The 17,392-nt window shown below is 40.6% G+C and overlaps 1 protein-coding gene across 1 annotated transcript; it reads right to left on the bottom strand.

Moving 5' to 3' along the window:
• Nucleotides 1–6,936: 6,936 nt before the first annotated feature.
• Nucleotides 6,937–8,533, bottom strand: LOC125412088 (protein SET-like). The gene has a single exon (XM_048452623.3). The coding sequence runs from the start codon at nt 8,519–8,521 to the stop codon at nt 7,472–7,474; it is 1,050 nt and encodes a 349-aa protein (XP_048308580.3). The 5' UTR covers nt 8,522–8,533; the 3' UTR covers nt 6,937–7,471.
• Nucleotides 8,534–17,392: the final 8,859 nt, after the last annotated feature.

The raw sequence follows: 17,392 nt of genomic DNA, 5'->3' as shown, positions 1-17,392 counted from the left end.
AATGGCATCCTGTGGGCATATTGAGCTGGAAGGTCTGAGCCAGGGTCTCTAGCGGACTCTACCCACTGCCTTCTCAGTCACTATGAACACGAAAGAGGAAGGCTTGTACAGACGCCCCACCCCTCCTCCTGAGCTGAATCAACAGTCCAGTGGTTTAGAACATGCCCTGAGCCACGGAGCTGGCACACTGGCACCGAACTATTCATGTATTTAAAACAATCCTCCTGGGCTGGCACCAGCGTGCCTCGGTTCTTATGCACTCCTTCATTCAGAAAGGATCAGCTGAAGCCCTGTTCCTTTAGGAATGGAGGTGGATTCCACAGCTGAGGGAAACACGTTGCCATGACACTGAGGGAGGACACCAAAGCCGCCGTCACAGGACACTTCATCTTTTACCCTTCCCATTCTGCTCCTGACTGAGGAGAACAAGATCTCAGGCAGCTTCTTGCACTTCCTCTCAGGAAATACCAATAGCTGAGCTCCCCTGGAGTGAGCTGGGAAGTGTTTTTCCCGGTGGCGCCTCTAGAGGGCAGTACTAAAGTCTACCAGAATTTTTTTGTCAAAAGATTTAATCTCAGAATGTTGCTTCCACACACACTTGGGCCCCTCTCACATTTTTCTGAAAACTCACAGACTGGGGCTACCTGAAGATGGGAGCCCCATCTTATTCACCAGCTTTATCCTCCCGACCAGCCCTGCACCTGGCATTTGAAAGTCTCTACAAACCGATTACTGAGTATGCTGGACTGTGGCAGGCGGTGTGTTTCTGTCTTCTGTGCCAGGCTCTCATTCGCGCCGTTTATCTTTAACTTAACTCTATTGAACGTCTCTTGTATAATTTACCCCTTGTCGTAGTTTTTATATTATAGGAGTGACTGGGAGGCCGTGTTAAGGGCTCATGCACACTAGAGACGTGGGCGCCCTCTGAGGGTAGAGTAATGGCAGTTGTGAGCAGCCTGGGTGTATTCTCTGCAAGGACCCCATGGGGTTTTGACCTCTGAGCCATCACTTCAGTCTCCTGTCCCCTTGAAACCATTTTTTTTAAATCATGGAAATTTCTGGTTCTATGCTGTAAAAGATGCAAAGATCCTCCACCCATCAATCACCAGCTCCAATAACCCCCAGCTAACGTTCACCACGCTCACCTCTGTGCCCACCTTCTCTGCGACTCTGACCTTAATGTCAGACTTGAGGTCTCAAACATCCCTATCACAAACAGTTTTGCGAATCTTATATATTCTTTTTAAAAGAACAGGGTCATACTTATAACCACAGTATCATACCGTAATATGCAATAAAAAATTAGAATTATTTAATAATCAATACTTGAATTTCTATTTCTGAATGTCTCATTATGTAACTGAATTTAACTCAAATAGTTAATTAACCAAGTAAGTATTTGATTTTTTTTCCTGAAAATATCCTTTAATGTGAATGTGTTCTTTGATAGAGAGCGTGGTCAAATTTTCTTTTGTTCGAATCAGTCCATCTCCTTAATATATGAAGATCACTATTAACAAGAAACCATGTACCGTTTTCCTGGGTGGAGCCTCTCAGCTTAGAGAAGTATTTAGACTTATCTTATGTCCCATTCCAGAAGAGCAATGCACAACCTACCTCCACCAGGTGCACCTGATGCACCTCCTGCAGCCAGGAGCCACCTGATGCACTCCATCCTGCCCCGGCCATTGAAGTAGTGAAGCACGGGCTTCCCAGCCATGGATGCAGCTGAGGTTTCACTGTGAATGGAAAAACAAAGAGATCAATCCCTGGGAGACTGTGCTCTGGGATATGGTCAGTAATACAACACTAGGGAAGGGCAGTCTGCCTTCTTCATGGACGACTTCCAGGGGACCCAGAAAGGTTCTCTCTCTCTCTCTCTCTCTCTCTCTCTCTCTCTCTCTCTCTCTCTCTCTCTCCCTCTCTCTTTCTCTGTCTCTTTTGGTTTTTTGAGACAAGATTTCTCTGTGTAACAACCATAGCTGTCCTGGAATACTCTTTGTAGACCAGATTAGCCTCAAACTAACAAGTCTGCCTGCCTTTGCCTCCCTTGTGCTGGGATTAAAGGCATGCACCCCAGTAGGTTTCTATGTCTTAATTTCTCACTCAGCAGTGACCAACAATGAACATTGCACCAAACCAGTCTCAGCTGGTCATAGGCCTTTGATTTGAGGACGTAAGCAAAGTAACCATGATCCTATAATGATAAAGGACCTGGGAACCTGTTCTGTCTATTTCCTAAAAGTTGTGTATGCTTGTTTTGTTGGGAAGTTTTGTCTATGTTTCCTGGTGTGTTTGCACGTTTTGTGGCAAGCATGGAGCTGAAACAAGAATGGTTGGGCTATTTTTGCTGTTTCTGCTGCCCACAGCAGCCAGTCACTACCCAGCTGTGACTGCATTTATGGTCAGGGCTCAAAATTTATCTCTGGGGTTGGCAGGAGTCCAGATGTCTTTTTGGTGTAGAGAATGTTAAACCTGTTTTATGCTGTTCTTTACTAAAAAGCTTGCTCTTGGGCTGGAGAGATGGCTCAGAGGTTAAGAAAACTGACTGCTCTTCCAGAACTCCCAAGTTCAATTCCCAGGAACCACATGGTGACTCACAACCATCTGTAATGAGATTTGGTGCTCTCTTCTGGAATACAGGCATATATGCAGGAAGAACACTATATAAATAATAAACAAATAAATAAATAAATCTTAGGGCAATTTTGAAATTATTACTAAGACTTAAAAAAATTAAAAAACTGGCTCTAGCGTTGGATTATGGCTCTTCCTTCGCTATACCCAAGCATGCTTATTTAACAATTTCCTCTGTGTCAGCCTGAACCCCTGGCACAGTGAGAAGAAAACACAGCAAAACAGCCAGAAAATTGTACTTGGCTTATATGAACATTTTGTACCTTGAGATTTATAAATTTATTTTGTTAGTTATGGTTAAAAATCTGGTTACATAAAATGTTAAAACTAGTAACACTGAAAACTGATAATTAAAAATCTACACAGGATAATTTTAAAGGAACCATATGACATGATTTCATTTTGGGTTGTCATCACTTTTAGTCAGGCACATGGCTTGAGGCATCTTTGCTAGTGTTAAGAAGATGATGTCATATGATTTCACTGCCATCTTGATTAAAGGTGACCCTGTGGAGTGGGCCTACACTCCTAAAGAGGCAACAACAGGGCTCCAAGATATTTGGGATTGTGGTAGAGTTTTATATGATAATTCATGTCCTACCCTGCAAAATTTAAGATGTCATTATTTTTTTTCTGCTGTGTAGTACTCCATTTTCCACATTTTCCTTATCCATTCTTTGATCAAGGGGCATTTAGGTTGTTTCCAGGTTCTGGCTATGACAAACAAAGCTGCTATGAACACAGTTGAGCACATGTCCTTGTGGTACGATTGAGCATCCTTTGGATATGTACCCCAACGTGGTATTATTGGGTCTTGAGGAAGGTTGTTTCCTCATTTTCTGAGGAATCGCCACACTGACATCCAAAGGGGTTGTACCAGCTTGCATTCCCACCAGCAATGCAGGAGTGTTCCCTTTTCCTGACAGCCTCTCCAGCATAAGTTGTAATCAGTGTTTTTGATCTTGGTCATTCTTACAGGTGTAAGATGGAATCTCAGGGTTGTTTTGATTTTCATTTCTCTGATGACTAAGGATGTTGAGCATTTCCTTAAGTGTCTTTCAGCCATTTTAGATTCCTCTCTTGAGAGTTCTCTGTTTAGGTATGTACTCCATTTTTTTTATTGGATTATGTGACCTTTTGGTGTCCAATTTCTTGAGTTCTTTGTATATTTTGAAGATCAGATCTCTGTGTGATGTGGGGTTAGTGAAGATCTTTTCCTATTCTGTAGGCTGTCATTTTGTCTTGTTGACCATGTCTTTTGCTTTACAGAAGCTTTTCAGTTTTAGGAGGTCCCATTTATTAATTGTTTCTCTCAGTGTCTGTGCTGCTGGGGTTATATTTAGGAAGTGGACTCCAGTGCCAATGCGTTCAAGTATATTTTTCACTTTCTCTTCTATAGGGTTCAGTGTGGCTGGCTTTATGTTGAGGTCTTTGATCCATTCGGACTTGAGTTTTGTGCATGGTAATAGATATGGGTCTATTTTAATTTTTCTACATGTTGATATCCAGTTATGTTAGCACCACTTGTTAAATATGCTTTCTTTTTTCCTATTTGATATATTTTGCTTCTTTTTCAAAATCAGGTGTTCTAGGATGTGTGGATTGATATCCGGGTCTTCTATTTCATTCCATTGGTCCTCCTGTCTTTCCTTTTGCCAATACCAGGCTGTTTTCAGTATTGTAGCTCTGTAGTAAAGTTTGAAGTCAGGGATTGTGATGCCTCCAGAAGTTCTTTTATTGTACAGGATTGTTTTGGATATCCTGGGTTTTTACTTTTCCATATGAAGTTGAGTACCATGCTTTTCACGTCTGTGAAGAATTTTGCTGGGATTTTGATGGGCATTGCATTGAATCTGTAGATTGGTTTTGGTAAAATTGCCATTTATTTATTTTTTGTTAATTTTGCCTACCCAAGAGCCCTGGAAATCTTTCTACTTTCTGGTGTCTTCTTCAATTTCTTTCTTCAAAGATTTAAAGTTCTTGTCATACAAGTCTTCCACTTGTTTGGTTAGAGTTACTCTGAGATATTTTATGCTATCTGTGGCTATTGTGAAAGGTATTGATTCTCTGTTTTCTTCCCCAGCCCTTTTATCATCTGTGTACAGGAGTGCTACTGATTTTTTTTGAGTTTTTTTTTTTTGATTTTTTTTTTTTTTGCTGATCATCATCAGCAAACAGTGAGAGTTTGACTTCTTCTTTTCCAATTTGTATTCCCTTGATCTCCTTTTTGTGTCTTATTGCTCTACTCGGACCTCAAGAACTATATTGAATAGATATGGACAGGGTGGACAACCTTGTCTTGTTCTTGATTTCAGTGGAATTGCTGGGAGTTTCTCTCCATTTAGTTTGATGTTGGCTGTTGGCTTGCTGTATATTGCCTTTATTATGTTTAGGTATGTTCCTTAAATTCCTGTTCTCTCCAAGATCTTTATCATGAAGGGATGTTGTATTTTGTCTAAAGCTTTTTTTGGCATCTAATGAGATGATCATGTGGTTTTTATTTTTCAGTTTGTTTATATGGTGGATTACATTAATGGATTTTCATATGTTGAACCATCCCTGCATCTCTGAAATGAAGCCAACTGATCATGGTGGATGATGGTTCTGATATGTTCTTGGATTTGATTTGCCAGTACTTTATTTAGTATTTTTGCATCAATGTTCATGAGTGAGATTGGTCTGTAATTCTCTTTCTTAGTAATGTCTTTCTGCGGTTTGGGTGTCAGGGTAATTGTAACCTCATAAAAAGAGTTTGGCAATGTTCCTTTTATTTCTATTGTGTGGAATAATCTGAGGAGTATGGTATTAGTTCTTCTTTGAAAGTCTTGTAGAATTCTGAGCTGAAACCATTTTGTCCAGGGCTTTTTGGTTGGGCGACTTCTGATGACTGTTTCTACTTTTTCAGCAGTTATAGGACTGTTTAATTTGCTTATCTAGTCTTGATTTAATTTTGGTAAGTGATATTTATTCAGAAAGTTGTACATTTCCTTCAAGTTTTCCAATTTTGTGGAGTACAGGTTTTCGAAATACGACTTTATGATTCTATGTCTTTCCTCCATGTCTGCTGTTATGTCCCCCTTTTCATTTCTGATTTTGTTAATTTGGATATTCTCTCTCTTCCTTTTGGTAAGTTTGGGTAAAAGTTTGTCTATTTTGTTGATTTTTCTCGAAGAACCAACTCTTTGCCTCACTGATTCTTTGTATTTTTTCCTTTGTTTCTATTTTGTTGATTTCAGGTCTCAATTTGATGATATCCTGCCATCTAGTTCTCTTAGGTGAGTTTGCTTCTTTTTTTTTAAAATCTTTATATTCCTTTATTGGAGCAAGATTCCTGACGTATACAGTGATGTATTTACTAAACAGAGTCCTGTGCAGAAATTACACACTATCCATCTAGACAGATTTGGTTACACTTTGCCTATTGATGGAGTAGTTCCATTTATAAAGTTTTATACATCAAAAAGCTTTGAATTTGACCAGGCTGTCCATTAATCATCTCTGAAAAAGTGGCATTTAATTTTAGCTCTATTTTACAGCATTAAAAAGCTTATGTATCAGGTAGCTTTCCAAGACATTATTCTCTGCACAATGGTGTTGAGCAGACAAAAGTCCTTTATCCACCCAGATTCACAGAGTCTGAGAGCTCTGCTACATACCTGGGACAGTGCACTCCCAACCACCCCAAAGACTGCTGACTCTGAAAGCCCATTTCCTTGGTCAGTTCAAATTGCCAATGAAGACACGCCAGCAGCTGTCCTTCGTACAGATGCCATTAGAGCAACAGGTCTGTGACATGGTGGGAGCAGGTGCTGTCATAATATCCAGGTAACTAAAGGCCCGTTTAAAAAATGCCAAATTGAGATAAAAATCATGGGTACAAGTCCATTGCAGCAAACTGTACCCACATACACCCAGTTACGGAGACATTAAGACATGATTCACATCCCTTTAACTCATTCTGCATAGCCCTGAGGTCATCCTGCAAAGTGCGTATCAAAAAATATGAAGTTAGGGAGACAAAGTTTGACATGATGCCATTATGCTGGTCAAACTTGGAAGGTCATGTTGAGCATCTGTTCTGATAGAAAAGCATCCGGTCCTTTGTGTACACATTGGTTTTATTGTAACAAAGCAACTTGTACACTTCAACATTTAAAATGAGCATCTTTTCCTTCCAGGGAAAACCAAAAAAACTAAAATAAAAAAAAATAAAAATAAAGTTACAACAGAGAATGTGAACTCCAAATAAACCCCTACAGGTTCTGCTGATTCTCCCATTGAGTGGTAGGGCTCGAGTCATCGTTAGGAGAGAATTTTATTTTAAAAGTGTCATCTTAAACTGCAAGGATGTCTGTTAAACATCACAATTAAACATGCCAAAGGAGAAGCCATGTTGTCACAATGCCCACTTACCCCCCCAGACACCTCAAACCCACCCTTGCTGACTTTCTATACCCCCCCTTTTTTTCTTTTTTTTCTTTTTATTAAACAAGAGAAAGTAGACAGATACATGTTGGTAAATGCTAACTGTCTGTATTCACATAGACACAGTGTAATCTCTGAGCCCAATATACAGAGAAAGGAAAAAAGCTAGAATTCTATGCACTACTACACAGGGGCCTAGCACCCCCCAGCCTCCAGCAGAGCCAAAGGGGCTGGAGGGCTTTTCTTTTTTCCCACAGAGCACGGTGGTGGTGGTGTTGAATCCACAGTTTGAGACAAGAAAAGATAAAAATGAATGTAGAACAGAGTGGTGGAGATTCTTTTCCCATTGTATTTTGCTCAAGACATTCCCAAAATTAAGTTGAGAACCATGGTGTTGAGAAGCGAGACCTCAAAAACGGCGACTGAGCACAGGAGGGATTGGGGAGGGGAGGGAAATGACTGCAACTTGCTCCCAGGGACTGGAGAAATTTAAAAAAATAAAAAGAAAATAAAAAAGAGGGTCGGAATCCATCAGTCTTCTGTGCCAGTCCTCCTCGCCTTCATCCCCCTCTCCTTCTTCCCCTTCATCATCATCTTCATCTTCATCTTCTTCACCTTCATCTCCTTCTTCATCAATATCTTCCAAGCCTTCTTCTTCTTCATCATCATCGTCATCATCTTCTGCCTCTCCTTCTTCATTGTCCATATCAGGAACCAAATAGTACTGCAAGGGGTTTGGCCAGATGTCGTCTTTGGTGACCTCTCCTACCTCATCTGCACCTGCATCAGAGTGGCCAGTAAACCAGGTAAGGAAGCTCTCTGGCTCTTCGTGTTGTCTCTTCCTGCTGGCCTTATTCTGTGTTTGACTCGAGCGTTTTGTCAAATCCTTTCCAGATTTCCATTTGATTTCAGTGAACTTTGAGGATGGGTCACCACTCTCATTCAGATGAAATTCTTTGGAGAGAACTTTATTTTCGAAGTAGGGGTTTTCATCAAAATAAAAATCTATTCTGTAACCTGATTTAATGTCTTCAAATTCTGTTACTTCAACTCTGGTTAAATAATGCAGAGCCTCTTCGTCTTCCTCCCCAAGCAGTGCAGACACTTGTGGATGGTTGACAAATGTGGTTACCCCAAAATTTGGGATTTTAGCGATCAATTCTGACCTCTTGTGAAAAAACGGTTGGCAGAGTTTGTTATACTTTTGTTCTACTTTTAGTATTTCCTCACTGGCTTGTTCATTAAGTCTGTCTATTTCATTTTGTACTTCGTCAATGTGTTCAATTGCTTCTTGCTGTTCTTTTTCTGAGGTCTCGTCGGCCCCGTCGTGGTTGGAGTTGAGCTCCTTTTTACTGGCTTTGGCCGTCGGCGCCGACATGGTGCCCTCCGCGGTCGGGGCAGGGAGCGGGGAGGGGGAGCGAAGGGACGGCCAAGGGGGCGGCCAGCGGCTTCCCCTCATGCCACACGCGCGGCGCCCCTTCGCTCCGGCCGCCTCCTCCCCCTGGCTGCCTGGCGCTGCCCGCGGGGCCTGACGCCGAGGCAGGGCCGAGGCAGGCCGGGGCGCATTGTGGCGGGCCCCGTCGGGGCTCTCGCTGAAGGCGGGAGGCGGCGGCGGCTCGGCTGGACTCCGACTCGCGCTCTGCGCTCCAGCTCGCTTCTCGATTGCCCCGAGCCACCGAGTTTGCTTCTTTTTGTTCTAAAGTTTTCTTTAATGTTCTGTTAATTCACTAGTGTGGGATTTTTACAGCTTCTTTATGTAGGTGTTTAGTGCTATGAACTTTCCTCTTAACACTGCTTTCATTGTGTCCCATAAATTTGGGTATGTTGTATCGTCATTTTCATTGAATTTTAGAAAGTCTTTATTTCTTTATTTCTTCCTTGACCCATTGATGTTTCAGGTGAGTATTGTTTAATTTCCATGTGTTTGTGGGTTTTCTGGAATCAGTATTGCTGTTGACTTCTAGTTTTAAAGTATCTGAAAAGGTACATTGGGTTATTCGAATTTTTTTGTATTTGTTGATGATTTTTTTTGTTACTGAGTATGTGGTCAGTTTTTGAGACGGTTCCATGAGATGCTGAGAAGAAGGTATATTCTCTTCTGTTTGGATGGAATATTCTATAGATGCCTTCAGAGTCCCTGGGTTGAAGTTGGACCTGGAAACATTTCTGGCTCCGGTCTACTGCCTGGGAGGTCCCAAGGTTGGATGTGCCCAGAATCGTAGAGGACCTGCTTACTCCCTCAGAGGTCCCAGACTTACCCTCGAACTTGCAGAGGTTCCAGGTTCCTGCCTATTCCTTTTGATATACCAGACCAATGCTCAGGCCTTCTCCCTCTGAGGACCCAGACTCACACCTGCCACCCCACCCCTTTTCCCCCGGAGATATCTGGTTCCTGCCTATTTCCTTGGAGGTCCCAGGTTCACTCATGCCCAGACTGGCAGAGGTCCTGGCTCAGGGCTAGTTCCTGGGAGGTCCTAGACTCATGCTCAGACTCACTGGGTTCCTAGCTTAGGTCTACTCCCTTGAAGGTCCCAGATTCATGTTCAGACCCTCAGCAGTTACTCCCCTGTAGGTACTCCACCTGTTCTGGTGGAGATTGCTGACTGTGGATCTGGTCGCTGGCTCAATCCTCATCTGCCAGTGTCCTAGGACTGGGTTGGCTTCTGGGACTGGGTTTGCTCCTGGCTTCTGCTCCCGGTGGAGCTTGTTCCCTCTCTGTCCTAGGTAGCTGGTTCTGTCCCATTCCGGTTACACGTGGATATCGCTGACTCTGAGTCAGGTCACTGGCTCAGTCCTGGTCCACCAGTGTCCAGGAACTCCATTTGAGAGATTTTAAATCTTTTTCAGAACAGTTTTTAAAGTATTTAAATTTATAAGGCTACAGCACATTTTTAAGTTTATAAAAGTATAAACTTATATAAGTTTTATATTGTTAATATTTGGACTTAAAATAAAAAGCTAAAAATTAGGGCCATAGCCTTGAACCTCACATACCAGAAACTGGGGTGTTCATTTCTTATGATGCAACAAGACAATGATGAAGCTGCAGGGTGATTGGTAATGAAAAGTCCCCAGACTATCTTGATACAAAATATACAGCTTTAATAAACAGAAGTAAGACTTACACCAGCTTACACCAGAATCCAAACGATCCGTCTGGACGCAGGAGCCAGGCGAAAAGAGAGCTAGCGGAGCACGCTTGCCAGGTTTATGGCAAGCTTTAGCCTGAGGGCGGCACGCCCCCAAAACAGAATGTGATTGGCAGAACTCCCCTATCATCTCCCCCTTTTTTTTCTAAAATAAGACAGAACCAAACCAAATACAACTATATACAGCAGAAGCAAATAATAAATATAAAGTTACAAACAACAAACAATGTTAAGCAAGAAACATATAACAAAAGTTCTGCTAAACATTCTATTTCAGGGAGTCTAAATAATGTAGATGGTAACTGCAACTATCTAATCTTCAACTCCATCAAAGATCTGAGAAGGAAAATAATTTTACTCAAGCAGCCCGGAAGTACAAGCGGGAAACTTCCGAAATGTGCAACAAATGGAGGAGACAACTGATTACCTGGGCAATCACCCAAAGTCTCGTATGCAACGTTGAGTCAACCAACTTTGGCTAAGGCCTGATGTAACTGACATGCCATTTTTCAAAGGCAAGAAACCTTTTAGGACTCTCTCACCCTGTCTTGGCAAGATAAGACAATCCTGCTTTTATCCATTTACAGATATTCTGTAATTCTGTCAGTGGTTGAGGTATGGGCTTTTTCTTTGCCCAAAGGCCAGTTCTGCCAGGAAGAAGACAAGCTCCATGTGGAGTGTCTTTGGTGCTCAACGTTCTCTCGGGAGTAGAGCGGTGATGCCAGGAGCGATTGTGTCTCACTACTATAGAACTATGAGTTAGATTAAAGGCCATTTTCCACAGCTCTTCAAAGAGGTTGAAGATTATACTATCTATACTAAGTATGATCTCTAGGCACCTAAATAACCTGATTAGCCTAAATATAAATATAATAAACACATATGACTATTGATTTCTATCTATCTAACTTGAAGACTAAGAGAATGAACAACTGTGCAATGAGTGAGGACAATGACCTCCAAATGTAAACAATGTACATAAATATCTTAATCAGAGGTAGGCATGTAAATATATGTATATATATTAATACAAATAGAGGTAGAAGCATACTCACATACAATATTCAATATATCAATGTACAAAAATCAACACTGATACAATTTTCTAAAACCAATAACTCACAAATACCAATATATTATTATTATTCCAATCAAATTACATAAATATCTTAATCAAAGGTATGTAAATATATGTATATATATATATATCAATACAAATAGAGGTAGAAACATACTCACGTACAATATTCAATATATCAATGTACAAGAATCAACACCAATGCAATTTTCTAAGAACAATAACTTACAAATACCAATATATTATTATCCCATCACCTATCAATCCCCCCTTTTTTTTTGATAAACACCCCTGAGTTTATAAAATACCTCCCTCATCCCTATATCAATTATAACCAATCCCTAATGATGTCCCTAAACCTAAGGGCAAATTCTACTGGGAGAGGGGATGTTGTCCTCTAAAATTGCTTTCAGCTGTCACGGGGGTGACGTTTCTCTTAGGGGGGGGGTCCTGTGAAAATAATTGATGGTAAAATTCCCATATAAACATTTGGTGTGAGAGAGTTGTAAACAGTCTCTGAATAAGTTGAGGAGGTCTGGCCAGAGTGTTGTCAAATATTGTGCATCATCCGGAACTGTTTTGTGTAGCTGGTACCAAAAAACAGGTCTAAAAAATAGCGCTATCAACATTATGACATCATAGTAACCAGGTGGAGTTGGTGTTGTGGGGCCCCATCTTCATCCTAGAAGCTTTAAAGATTACTGCAGGAAAATTTATTGTTTGTTATGGGAAAGTTAAACATTATCTACGAAGACATATATAGACACACACACACACACACATACACACACACACACACACACACATATATATATATATAAAGATAGAAACAGATGTGGGGAAAGGCAAAGAAAATTTATCAATTATAGTTATTCTGTCCCGTATCTTGGCTCTTGACACAAGACAGAAACTCTGGGATATCTCTTATCAACAGGCTTGGAAATGAAGAGGGACTGAGTCATTGTCCAACTCCAAAACCAGCTCTACATAAATAAATAAATGCACATTAGTACATATTAAAAAAATAGTAATACTTACCTAAACTATTTGGATTCATTGTTGATCCTCTTTTGGTCGTAGGCAGTTTCTATATTCAATTATCCAGGGTCCCTTGGATCCTTTGAAAATGAGTCTTCTCCTGTGGAGACAAGAAGAGAACCCTGCCCCCAACCTTTATATTTCTCTTACCTTTGGTGTGATTATTATCCTTGTAAGTGAGTTATCATTATCTCTTCCAAGAGGCTTCTCCTCTTCAAACCGAACCTTTATTAATTTTGATGGTATCTACAATTTTTCTTCTCCTGTGGAAACAAGAGCAAAACCCCTTCCCCAATGCAGCACATCTCCTGGCTTCCACTGTGAGGTCAGCACATCTTTGAAATAAATTGGTTGATTTAATTCAGCAGACTTTTCCAATATCCAATGTCTTTCTGCAGCCGTTGTCCCCTTCTCATTAGTGTTGAGAAAATTCAAGGTTAATAAAGCATTATGTAACCTATTCCTGGGGGTATTTTCCACCCCTTTCTGTTTGTTCAACATATCTTTTATAGTTCGATTTGATCTTTCTATAACTGCTTGACCTGTAGGATTTTATGGTATACCTGTAACATGCTTAATATTATAACAAGCAAAAAATCATTTCATTTTCCTAGAAACATAAGCTGGACTGCTGTGGGAGCTCTTTCCACTCCTTCAGCCAATCGCTGCTGAGTTACCAGCCCATTGGGGCGTGGTCTCTCTCTTTCAAAAAGCAGCAATTGTCCTCCACTCCCTTTTTGGCTTCCGGCTCCACTTCCGGCTCCTAGACTCCTTTCCTGTTCGCGTGGAGGGGCTGTTGTCTGGGACTGTAATCTGTAAGTTTTTTCCCCTTTGAATAAATAACCATTCTATTAATCATAATTCCAAACTGGTGTAGGATTGTCTGTGACTTACGCCTTCACTGGACCATTATCCGTCTTTATCTGTGTAGGTATACCCATGATGGCCATAACTTCTAATAAATGAGTGATTACTGAATCAGCTTTTTCTGAGCTTAAAGCAGTTGCCCATTGGAAACCTGAGTATGTGTCAATGGTGTGATGTACATATTTTAATTTGCCAAATTCTGGAAAGTGAAACACATCCATCTGCCAAATTTCATTCCTTTTAATACCCTTTGGATTAGTCCCTGCAGGCAATGGTGTTTGGTTATAAAAGGAGCAAGTAGGGCATTTCTTTACAATCTCCTTAGCTTGTTGCCATGTAATAGAAAACTCTTTTTTCAAGCCTTTGCTATTGACATGATGTTTTTTATGAAATTCAGATGCCTGCAGCACACTACCAATCAATAAGTGATCAATATCTGCATTACCTTGTGCTGGAGGACCTGGCAGACCCGTATGGGATCAGATGTGTGTTATATACATAGGGCAAAGCCTGTTCCTGATCATGTCTTGTACCTGGATAAACAATGAGGTCAGTTCTGTATCATCAGGTATAAATTCAGCAGTTTCAATATGCAAGATAACTCTTTCTGCATATTGTGAGTCAGTAATTATATTAAGAGGTTCCTTAAAATCCCTAAGCACCATAAAAATGGCATATAATTCTGCCTTCTGGACAGAATCATAAGGACTTTGTTCCACTTTACTCAATTCTTCTGATTTGTAACCTGCTTTCCCTGATTTATTGGCATCAGTATAAAATGTATGGGCTCCGGTTATTGGAGCATCACGGACAATTCGAGGAAGGATCCAAGAGGTTCTCTTTATAAAATTAAGTCTCTTGCTTTTTGGGTAATTGTTATTGATTTCTCCCCAAAAATTAGCACAAGCTCTTTGCCATGGTTCATTGTCTTCCCACAACTTTTTTTTTATCTCATCAGCAGTGAAAGGCACTATAATTTCTGCTGGGTCTATACCTGCTAATTGACGAAGTCTCAATTTTCCTTTTATAATCCATTCAGAGACTTTTTCCACGTAAGTTTTTAATTTTTTACTTGGTTTGTGTGGCAAAAAGATCCATTCCAAGATAATATCGTCTCTTTGCATCAAAATTCCTGTAGGAGAAATTCTGGAAGGCAATATAACAAGAATACAACTAAGCTTTGGATTTACCCTGTCCACATGAGCCTCCTGTAATTTTTCTTCAACCATTGTCAGTTCTTTTTCTGTTTCAGCTGTTAATTCTCTGGGACTGTTTAAGTCTTTATCACCATCCAAGGTTTTGTTTAAATGAATTATTAGATCAGGTGTTATCCCAACAGCCGGTCGTAGGCTGGAGATGTCTCCTAATAATCTTTGAAAGTCATTAAGAGTTCGTAACCGGTCTCTCCTGATTTGTGTCTTTTGTGTCTTAATTCTTTGTAAACCTATTTTATAACCTAAATAATTAACAGAATTTCCTCTCTGAATTTTTTCAGGAGCAATTTGCAATCCCCATTTAGGTAACACTATTTTTACTTCTTCAAACAGCCTTTCTAAGGTATCTTTGTTTTGATCAGAGATCCGGATATCATCCATATAATGGAATATTATGGACTTAGGAAATTGTTTGCGTATAATTTTTAATGGTTGGCTTACAAAATATTGGCACAGGGTGGGAGAATTTAACATTCCCTGTGGGAGGACGGTCCACTTGCAGGCTGAGAGTTATTATAAGTAGGCACTGTGAAGGCAAATTTTTCTCTATCTTTTTCTTGTAAAGGTATAGTGAAGAAACAATCTTTCAGATCAATAACTATAAGAGGCCATCCCTTTGGTAACAGGGAGGGCAGAGGAATTCCAGATTGCAGAGGGCCCATTGGTTGAATAACCTTGTTGATAGCTCTAAGATCTGTCACCATTCTCCATCTACCAGATGTTTTCTTAACAACAAATACAGGAGAATTCCAAGGGCTGGTAGATTCTTCTATATGTCCAGCATCTAATTGCTCTTGTACCAGCTGTTCTAAAGCCTGTAACTTTTCCTCAGCTAAGGGCCATTGTTTAGTCCATATTGGTTTCTCAGTCAACCATTTTAGAGGCATGGCTGCTGGTACCTCTGAAGGGCCATCAATTGTGTTGTGTTCTTGTATAGTTCTAATGGCTGGTTTCCGCCATCTGTAATATCTTGTAATATTTTCCTCAGAAATATAGGCTCTAGAAGCAGCAGGAATGTTAATTTGGGTATTCCATTGCTGCAATACGTCATGGCCCCATAAATTCACAGCAATATTGGCTACATATGGCCTTAGTTTTCCTATTTGTCCATCTGGACCTATACAATTGACCCATCTCGTGCTTTGTCTTACTCGAGATAGAGTTCCAATTCCTAGGAACTGAATATTTACCTCCTGAAGAGGCCAATGCGATGCCAAGACTCTGGAGTAATAATAGTTACATCCGCACCTGTGTCCAGTAAGCCAGTAATAAATTTTCCATTTACACACACTCTTAGCTGTGGTCTTTGTTCATTTATAGAAGTCTGCCAGAATATCTGTTTACTTTGTCCTCTTAGATTTCTTGATTCATTCACCACATTTAACTCATCCCTCAGGCCGTTATTTATTTTAACGGCAGGCATGGGACATTCTAATTTCCCTGAAGAGGCATGTTCTCTGCAGTGATCGGAAATGACTGGACCACATGTGCCATGGGGACCTTCGAGAGGCCCCCTATTGAGTTTCCCGATGGCAATGGGTTGCCCTGTTTATCTCTTGTTGACCTACACTCATTCGTCCAATGCCTGCCCTTTCCACATCTCCTACATAAACCTGAAGGCTGATTCCTCCTAGTCCTGTTATTCCTAGAAGAGGCATTATTCCTGGAATTCCGTTGTCTGCAGTCCCTTTTCATGTGTCCCATTTTGCCACAATGAAAGCATTTTGTAATCTGATGTCTCCTTTTACCTTTGGAAATTGCTTCTTGCACCCATGTTTCATTGCCATAATCAAATGTATCAACATTCCTTGTATGTAATACCCATTCATCCAAAGGTGCTGATTTGATCTTTAAAGGCCCCAGGATCCTTTTGCATTCTATGTTGGCATTCTCATAAGCCCAAAACTCAATTACTATATTTCTTGCTTCTGGATCAGGTATCCCTATTTGTACAGCCTTAGTTAGTCTTTGTAAAAAGTCACTAAAGGGTTCTCTCTGACCCTGTTTTACCCTGATATATGATTCTACTCTCTGACCTGAGTCTTGAACCCTGTCCCAGGCCCTTAGAGCTGCTGTGGCACATATGGATAAAATGTTTTCATCATAAAGAGCTTGTTCCTGAGGATCAGAGTAAAGTCCTTCACCTAGAATTTGATCCAGAGAAACCTCAATTCCTTTCGCTGATTCCTGTTGTTGTAAAAGTCTGGCCTCTTGTTTGAATAGGCATTTGAAATGCCATAAAGGTCCGTTCTCCAGGACAGCTGAGGTCAGCTGATTCCAATCTTGAGTGGTTGCCCTGCTGCTGAGAGCCCAGGATTTTAACATCTCTCTAACAAAGGATGAATGTAGTCCATAATTCACAATTGCTTGTTTAAATTCTTTCAGATCATTCATACATATAGGCTCCCATGTATGTTCTTTAATGACCTTAGGGTTTTTGGAGCCAGTTATCTTTTCTGATTTTATTACTGGAAAGGCAGGTATAACTGTGTAGACTCAGAGTTTTCGGAGGTAAATGTTGCCTTTCTACCTTTTGCTCTTGTTCATCGGAGTCTATGATTTCCTCAATCTTATTAAATCTGCTCACCATTGCCTTCTGTAAATCCTGAATCTCCTGTCCAGTATTATGCTCCAAAGCCTTCATTAATGATTCTAAGGCATGGAGCTTGTCTGTCAGAGACACCATTTCCTCCCTGGACATTATCACCTTCATTGATAATTCTAAGGCATGGAGCTTGTCCGTTAGAGATACCATATCCTCCTTGGACATAATCCTCATGGCATGTACTGTGCCTTCTTGTATGGAAATCCTGTCAATTAATCTATCATACCCTTTTGATAAAGTCCAATTTTCACATTCAATGGTTTTAATCCTCTCAGCTAATGTTTCAGCACTTACAGTCATGGACTGGAGGTTGCGAGTCATTTTGGTTGTCCCCTCCTCCAGAGCAGTGAAGCTCCCTTCTCAAGAAGGAATATCAGAC

The sequence above is a fragment of the Myodes glareolus genome, chromosome 4 (assembly GCF_982192425.1).
Source record: "Myodes glareolus chromosome 4, mMyoGla1.1, whole genome shotgun sequence".
NCBI classification, from domain to species: Eukaryota; Metazoa; Chordata; class Mammalia; order Rodentia; family Cricetidae; genus Myodes; species Myodes glareolus.
This window is presented reverse-complemented; position numbering and strand designations above follow the sequence as displayed.

What these genes read in the sequence shown, in the direction of transcription:
- LOC125412088 (XM_048452623.3), bottom strand. Translation starts at nt 8,521, where the DNA reads ATGAGGGGAAGCCGCTGGCCGCCCCCTTGGCCGTCCCTTCGCTCCCCC.